The sequence below is a fragment of the Prionailurus bengalensis genome, chromosome E3, assembly GCF_016509475.1.
Source record: "Prionailurus bengalensis isolate Pbe53 chromosome E3, Fcat_Pben_1.1_paternal_pri, whole genome shotgun sequence".
In the NCBI taxonomy this organism is placed as follows: Eukaryota; Metazoa; Chordata; class Mammalia; order Carnivora; family Felidae; genus Prionailurus; species Prionailurus bengalensis.
In genome coordinates, this window is record NC_057357.1 from 6,142,296 (window position 1) to 6,150,612 (window position 8,317).

Below are 8,317 nucleotides of genomic sequence, written 5' to 3' on the forward strand. Positions count from 1 at the left end.
ACCGAGCTGCGTGTGAGCGGAGCAGGTGTGTGTGCGAGAGTGTGCGAGGGTCTGGCAGGCGCCGCTGTCACAGGAAGAAAACACGCGGCTGGACAGGTGGTGGGTGGCCGCGCTCCCGGCTTCAGTTCCCGTTTCTGTAGCACAGGTCAGATGCCGTCCGGACTGTTTGCATCCAGGACGATCACGGCATAAACCCACCTTTGCTCGTTCTTTCCTAAACAGGAAGCAGCGAAGATGGAGAAAAGGATTAGGTGGATCCCGAGGCGCTCTCGGGTCCCAGGCTGCTCCCCCCGCCGGGCAGCATTCCTGCGCCGCAGCCCAGCAGTGACCTCCCCTCGACGGCGTCCGGCCCAGGAGAGAGACTGGGGAGGCCCAGAGGGAGCCGCGCTGGCCCCATGCCCACGGCGGGAAGCCTGGCCGGAGGGGGGGCCCTGCGGCCGCTCTCACCCACCAGAAGCGCTCGCGCCCCGGTCATCCTTGGGGAGTGCCGACCCTGCTCCGGTGTGTGGGAACTGTAGGTTCTGGGCCGTTTCCGGTTTCCCTGCGGGGGGTGGGGTGGGGTGGGGTGGGTGTTCTCCACGTCCACACCTGCGCACCCCTTCTGTGTACGGGGGCCCGGAGGAGCACGATGGGAACGGGCACCAGTGAGCCATATTTATTATTTTTAAAGAAATCACTAATTGCTTTCTGTAATTGCACTGTGGATAAATGTTCTAAGAGTACCTGATATTGTACAGAATCTTAAATTATTCAAGGAAAATAAGGCAGGTCAAGCTGGTGCTATCCACTAGTTTGATTTTTTTCTCTGTTTTATAGTTTGTTTGCTCTGCATGGTACTTGTAAAGCTTAAATATTTTGAGTGTTCTGCTGTCTAGAATTGTTGGAATTGTACATATGGTACTTTTTTGTAAATGATAAATGGTTCCGAATGTTAGTGTTTTTTTGTTCTTATAGGAAATATTTTTGATGAGTCCAAAAAGACTGCTTTGTTTTGTTGACCGAATGAAACACACGTTTGTCTCTTTCTATAACGCAGGTTCCTTGTAGCAAGTGAGGCCTCCCTGAGGGGGTGAGGGGTTTGCAGCCCTCCTCGTGGCTCTCCCACCGCCCACCACCCCCGGCTCCCCAGTTTTGTAAACCCTTTCGGTAACACTCGACAGGCGGTTCACCCCAGGGCTCAGCTGCGGGTTAAGGGCTGGGTCTCCTGCCCCCCTCCCTGGGGAGCCGAGTGCCCGCCCCCCGTGTGCGCTCTGCTGTGGCCCCCGCGCCTCCCCTCAAAGCCGGTTCTTCTCCTTATTGTGTGGAACCGCGGGCTGCTGCCGTGGCTTCCGTGTCCTCGTAGACGGTCCAGAGCTCTGAGCAAGAGCTGTCCCTGCAGGGCTCTCGTTGCCGAGGACAGTTTGAGTTCATTGCATTTGTACACGTCAGGTGGCGAGCTTCTAAGTAACCCATAGAGTTGGGTTTCCCCTCAAGAACCACCCCGCTTAGGGCCAGGCTCGGCCGGTCTCCTGCAGCCGGGAGGAGGGACGAGGGACAGTGGCGGAGCCCGCGCAGCCAGCCCGTCCTCCCGGTTGGGACCCTGGGCGGCCCCGGATGGCCATCACACCCAGGCGTGGCCCTGGGACTCCTCTGCACTGACCCTTCCCTTCCACGTTAAGCACCTCCTTCTCGCCCTCGCCTGGGAAGGGACCGAGTGTATCCAGCGCAGCCCCCCAGCGTTGGCAGGAATCGGGTGTTCGGGATAAAAAGCTGGCCTCACTCTGCGGTCCGTGAGTCCCGCTTTGACACCAGGAAGTTTCCAGGGGCTAGAGGGCCGCGTGCTGAGGGAGGCTTGACGTGGTCGCCACGAAACCGTGTGTATCGGGGGTCTGACTTCGGGGCTGTGGTCCCCACACGCTGGCCCGTCACCCCGAATGTTTTCCGGTGCTGATTCGCTTGCCTGACTCCAGCGTGACACAGGTCCACTGGGCTGTGTGACAGAAGTCCCAGCAGCTCTGGTCCCGGCGTGAGATGCAGTTGTGGGTACTGGCTAGAGTTTACGAAGTAAATTATGACCTTGATTATCAATTCTGGCTCACTCCACTAACTTTGCATACCTAGCAATAACTTTCCCGAGCAAGAACTCAGAATGGAGAGAGAGCCCCCTTTACCCTCCGGGCGGTGTGAGCCGGGAGTGCGGCCAGGAGAGCTGGGCCTGTGATACGCAGACGGGAAACCATCACAGGGCATTAGAAGGTGATTTTGCCAAATTGTCATAACTCTGAATTTCTTGCTATGGAGACTTCCTGAGATTCTTGAGTTTTTACATCTAACTACCAGTCTTTGTGGAGAGAGAAATGAGAGGTGATGATAATACAAGTTTTTTCAAACTCTAAGGAGTTCAGATTTAATGACCGAAATCAAGCAGATCCATAGAATATATAGTCTTCTTATACAATCAGCCCGGGATAAATTTATAGATATTTGGGGGCTGTATCTTTTTCACTATGATTAAGGAGATTTTAACAACCTAATTCCCGTTTTAATTTAATTTAGGTCTATATTGCTGTCATGATTAATTGCCAAAAGAAAGCATTTTATACACTGAGTTGGGGGGGTGGGTCTGAGTAGTAAATCTTACTGTGGTGGTTGGTGCATGGCGGGGAAGGTTTTATATTTATAATACACATGTGAGTTAACATGTTCTTTTGAAATCTCAAGCAATACACAGGAAACTAATGATGTAGATTAAAAATGTCAGCCCATCTTTGAAGCATCAGCATGTGCTTTGTTGTTCAATTCCCGTTTTTGTTTCTGTTTTTGTCTTTTTGTGTTTTTAACTATGTTGGTTACCAGTAGTGGGTTTTCAGACCAAACTGGTCCTGAGAAGTTATGCAATGAAATAAATCAGTGGAATCCTCTAGATAGTATGTTTGAGGTTTATAATGCCTGGTCCACAATGGCATTTCCTGGCCTCTTTTGGAGTCTATCAGGTTTTGGTTAGTGTTACTCTGGTGGAGTTTACATATTTCAAATCCCAGAATAAAAAGAATCTCACCTTCATTTCCTTCCTAGCTAAATGTTCATTTGTGTTAATCCAGTGATCCCATCATAAGCCAGAAAAAGAAATGTAAAAAAAAAAAAAGTGCTCCCCAAATCCTTCTGGAACTTGGACTGTGTGTGTGGGTAAGAAGCCATTTCTCTTCACGGTGAAGGAGCTCCACGAAGCTGAATTGAAAACAGCATCCGTTCTATTTTTAAACGTACAGGTGATTGTTTCTATAGAAATGGGTTTTATCTTAGAAAAGTCTTTGTATGTCTTGCTGCCGTAAAAACACCTTTCAGAACCTCTCCCTTGTATTAGTTTTTCTGTAGGGTACTTGGAGGGCTAGTGACTTAACTGCATGTCCGTCCAGAGGGCCCGAGGCCCGAGGGAGGCAGCCCCCGGCTTTGCCCTACCCAGCCCTCCATCATCTGAAAACTCCGGGAGTGAACCCAAGTGTCGGGCTCCGAATGTTGGGCTCCAGTGACGGGGGCTTCAGAATAGTAGCCTTATGAGAAGGAGCCTTAAAATAAGATTGGGCAACGCAGTTACTTCACATTTCAGTCTCCTGCACAACATTCCTAATAGTAACGGGGTTGGCTCAAGTGTTGGCTGTTAACAAACTTCTCTCGGGTACCTAAGTTCTGAAACGTGTGGACAGTATTGAATTACCAACAACCTGTTACCGGAACGGCCTGAAAACATGTTTGAGTTGCTCAGGCTCACGCAGGCGCACGCAGACCTTCCTGAGGGGCCGGTGTGTGTATCCACTGTTGAATTCTGGCCGCGGATGAGGACCCCCCTGGGGCAGTCCACCCACGTGGCTTCCCTGTCGGGCTTTAACACAGTTGTAAGAGGTTCACGGCAATATAACCGCTAATGAACTTTCGGTTTAAATTGTGTACATTTTTAAATTGTAAGATTTTTACTGTATATTGATGCATAGTGTGATTCAATAAATTGCTTGTAATTTAAAAACTATTTAATATTCAAAATAAATATAGTTATATATTTATAAACTCTGTTGCTGCGTTTGTTTCGTGTTTTTATCCGCTCTGCAAGGCCCAGGGTGTGTGACCAGGCACCGCCCGCCCTGCCGCAGGCCCTGGGACACACAGTGCCCCGGTCTCTAGAGATAGTGTGCCCTTTTGCGTGAGAACATGAAGATTCGTGTGCTCACTGGAAAACTGAACTTTGATGCAGTGACTGTGCTGCCTCAAGGTGTATCTGTAATTCCAAGCCTTTGTCCTTCTTGATGAATTTCAGAAGCCTTTTAATTTCTGAGATACAGCCTCTAATGAGCTGTAAAAGTCAAGAGGCTAATCAGTTCAACGCCAGCCTTTCTATGTCCCGTGGTGGACCTCGGCCTCCTCCATCACCCCGTCCTCGCTCCGCCCCCCTCGCCAGCTGCCCAGAGCCGAGGGACAGCCTCCTACCAAGCAGGCCTGGCCCCAACCCCAGTCACACCAACTCCCTTGAGACCCCCAGGGAGTAGATGGAGACCCACGAGCATCCCTCTGGGCACCTCCGACAAGTGCGAGATGGGCGCCCACCGACCCCTAACCCCCGAACCTGCTGGTCACAAGGGGTGGGAAGCCAGGCCCAGACGCCGTCTCCCTGCACTCCAGGTGCGCCTCATCAGCCCAGAAGAACCCCTGAAGCCAGAGGCTGATTTTAACACCTTTTAGTGCTTCTGTAAAAGGGGAGGAAACTGAGGCAGGCAGGCAGGCGTTTTAGTAGAGCAGGTGGGTGGAAGCCGGGTTTAAGCCCAAGCTGACCACCTCTCGCCCCCTGGAGACCTCCTAAAACCGATGACCGACCAGGGTATTTCCCCGTGACCTGCAAGCAGCTGTGGGGCCGGAGCAGGTCCTCCGCGGGGCAGGGCTCCGCCCCCCCCCCCCTCCTCCCCGGCCCCGGAACCTGCGCCGTGCGGGCCTGAGCCCTGCGGAGTGGTGGGGGAGCTCACGAAGCCCCTGGGTGCTGCAGGGGCCGCTGAAACACGGGCCACTACCTGTCTGAGAAATCAGTATTATTGCATAACGGCTTTTCCGCCAGTTCTTCTGGCTTTGGCTTCTGTTCTGAGCCTTCGCCCCAAGGCCAGGTGCGGCGGCCAGGCGCCGTCCCGAAATTCCCCTCAGCGCCGGCGTGCTCGCAGAGGCCTCAGTCTCCCCCTCCGCCGAATGGGCTCTGGGCCCGGGCTCCCAGCTGCTGCCGGGAGGCTGCAGCGGCGGGGGGGGGGGGGGAATGGGGGCGGTGTCCGGCCCCGCCCGCCGCCCCCCCCACCCCGCAGGTGCGCCGACGCCCCCTGCCGCCGGCAGAGACCCGCGCACCCCGGCCCCGCCCCGGCCCCGCCCCGCGGGCTCATTTACATGCGGCCGCGGCCCCGCCCGGGGCGGCTAAAGCGACGTGTCCTTGTCCCCCGTGGGCAGCCCTAGCGCGTGCAGCCGCGGATCTCCAGGTAACTAGGGGTGGGGGATCCCGGCGGGACTGAGGGGAGAGGACCCAGGGGCGGGACCGGGTGGGGGTGGGGACGGGAATCCTGGGTTGGGGGGGGGGGGGCATCCACGCGGTGGGACTGGGGGCTGTGGCAGGCTCTGACCACTGTCGACCTCTGACCGCAGACAGCTGCCTCATGTCCACAGCGGTTCTGGCCCCAGTGTCTTCCCTGCATGTGTGACATCCGGTGCTCAGTGTGGTGGCTGGAGTGGGTGCCTGTCCATGAGGGCAGACGCAGCAGCCACAGGCAGACGACCAGCTAGAGTCCTGCCACATCTCCTGATCCACCTGCTCTGAGAAAAGTGTTAAAGGCCACCCAAACTCTGGAGGCATTCAGGGGGCAGTGAGGCTCTGGGGGCCAGAGAAAGGTCCAGGGATCAGTGCATGTGGAGTTGGGGGGGCAGGGGCGGGACACCAGATAAAGTCTGAGGGGTCGCCATGAGGTCAAACGGGAATGGGGGAGGGGTTGGCTCAGGGCTCAGTGGGTGAATGGGAAGAACCCTGGGGTCACGGTGCCCCAAGTGGTCAGCTGCCATTGGGCAGTGAGGGGGCTGCCCAGGACGGCTGCCCTGAGTGTCCACTGGGCGTCCTAAGCGCCCACCAGCCTGCCGTGTGACCACAGGGTGGCCTGTGTTCTGGATTTCAGCTCCAAGGGCCTGCCTTAGAACCGCCACCCCCTGGGACAAGCAGCCTGGAGCCATGAAGACCAAGAACCGGCCCCCCAGGCGCCGGGTGCCAGCGCAGGACCCAGAGGCCGCCGCAGGGGAACGGACCCCTGACGGGCCCCAGCAAGGTTCGGGGCTGGAGCTGGCCAAGGGTCTGCGGAGCAGGACGGTGCGGGCACAGGGGGCGCGGGCCGAGGGTGGGCGCAGGCGGCCGGGGGCCTCGGGGCCTGGTGGCCGGCGGGAGAACAGCGTCCAGCGGCGGCTGGAGAGCAATGAGCGAGAGCGGCAGCGTATGCACAAGCTGAACAACGCCTTCCAGGCGCTGCGAGAGGTCATTCCGCACGTTCGAGCCGACAAGAAGCTCTCCAAGATCGAGACGCTCACTCTGGCCAAGAACTACATCAAGTCGCTGACCTCCACCATCCTGACCATGTCCAGCGGCCGCCTCCCCGGCCTGGATGGCCCGGGCCCCAAGCTCTACCAGCATTATCAGCAGCAGGCGGCGGCTGGGGGTGCACTGGGCGCCACCGAGCCCCAGCCCGAAGGCCACCTGCAGAGGTACTCCACGCAGATCCACAGCTTCCGGGAGGGCTCCTAGCGCCTGGCCTGGGGTCCGCGGCCTGGCCCGGCCCTGCTGCCTCTGTGCCGAGAGCCCCAGATTGGTGGGGACACCCCACGTGGACGTGGCCCCAGCGGCTCCATTTTCCCCGAATGCTCAGCTGCCTCCCTGGGGCATGGCCTGGTCCCCAGGGGACAAGACCAGTTGAGTGGCCTGCTTGAAGCCCTGGCTCTGGGCAGCAGGAGGCCCGAACCTTGACCTAAGTCCCAGGACCTGCTTTTTAATTGACCAGGCTGCAGTTGACAGGCCTTTGTAACTAAATTCTCTCCAGTCCCAACTCCTTCCTGAGACAAAGGGGGGGGGGGAGGGAGGGAGATTCCAGGAAAAGGTCCATGTGGGTAAGTTTCCACAGTTCCTGCTGAGGCCCCAGGCCCAGGAACAGTCCTCCTCCAACCTGCAATGTGGCCTCTTCGTTCAGGGTAAACTGAGGCACAGAGCAAGCAAAGGCCACAGACACGGAGTGTGGCTAAGCCGAGATGATTGAAGCGTGTAGTTCAGCGTGTGTCAGATAGAAACTCTCAAAACCCCACAAATCCTAATCCGATTACCTCAAATTAATTCTAAAGGGACCTTGGCAGGAAGAAGGGCTGGGATCTTTTCCTTCCTCCTCCTGGGTGGGGCTCCTGACTGTGGAGGGTCAGGCCCCAGGGGCTGCAGCCCAGCTCTCAGGGGCTTACAGACAGGTCTGGGAGAACGGCCCGGCTCTCCCTCCCTCGGCGTTTGCTGCTCGTGGTCGCATTTGTCACTGCTGTGGTCGTGTCACTGGCAGAGGGCGGTTGACAAAACTGCAGGGTGTTCTCGGGTCCTGGCTGGAGTTGGGGGCCTGCAGGGCTTTCTGGGGAGGGATCCTGGGGTGGCAGGAGCTCCCCTCCCCCGCCTAGTGCTGCTCCTTAAAGGCGGGCCTGGGCAGTTTGGCAGGTCCTCCCCCCCCCACTCCCCACAGTCCCGGGCCAAGCTTCCTTCTGTGACACTTCTGGCCCCGACAGGCTTTGGCGTCTCTCCTCCCTCATCCCTGTGCCCATGGCCAATATGGGGAGGGGACGAGCAACCTTGGCTGCCACGGGCAGGAACCCCAGTGACAAAGGCTGTGAGGGTAGAGATGGCCTGGCATAGGAGGCCAGACCTCGCAGCCAGAGCTGTCCCAGAGGCCCTCAGGGGGCCGAGCCGCATGGGGGCAGGGCCACCTCACCCCTCCCCACCCCACCCCAGCCTTGGGGGTCCTGGCCCTAGCCGCTTAATCCCCTCCCTGGCTTGGTGTCAGCATCAAGGACAGCAGGCAACAGCCCTCAGGACAGCCATTTGGGGCTTTGGTCCTGACTTTCCAGATCAGGCCCCATGCCAGGCCCCCTGGGAGGCCTGGTCCAATGCCAGCCCCACCGCCCCAGCCATCCCGCAGCACCGTCAGGTGAGGACCCCCGGTACTCCTGGCCTGCCCCTCAGAGGTGGCTGCTCTGGAAGGTCAGTGGTCAGGACACCCCACCGACTGGAGCCGAGGTTGAGGACCACTTCGAGATC

General features: G+C 57.6%; 2 protein-coding genes across 3 annotated transcripts in view; both read left to right on the top strand.

Annotated features, from left to right (window-relative positions):
• Nucleotides 1-4,044, top strand: part of LMTK2 (lemur tyrosine kinase 2) — an 80,910-nt gene extending 76,866 nt beyond the window's left edge. For both annotated transcript variants that reach the window (XM_043559664.1, XM_043559665.1), the window contains exon 14: nt 223-4,044. In XM_043559664.1, coding sequence (XP_043415599.1) covers nt 223-251 — 29 coding nt within the window. In that variant the 3' untranslated portion in view covers nt 252-4,044. The remainder of the gene's footprint in view (nt 1-222) is intronic.
• Nucleotides 4,045-5,405: 1,361 nt separating this feature from the next.
• On the top strand, nt 5,406-7,280 carry BHLHA15 (basic helix-loop-helix family member a15). Its single transcript, XM_043559667.1, has 2 exons — nt 5,406-5,480; nt 6,165-7,280. The coding sequence occupies exon 2, from the start codon at nt 6,218-6,220 to the stop codon at nt 6,779-6,781; it is 564 nt and encodes a 187-aa protein (XP_043415602.1). The 5' UTR covers nt 5,406-5,480; nt 6,165-6,217; the 3' UTR covers nt 6,782-7,280.
• The last annotated feature ends 1,037 nt before the right edge of the window (nt 7,281-8,317 follow it).

What these genes read in the sequence shown, in the direction of transcription:
- BHLHA15 (XM_043559667.1), top strand. Translation starts at nt 6,218, where the DNA reads ATGAAGACCAAGAACCGGCCCCCCAGGCGCCGGGTGCCAGCGCAGGAC.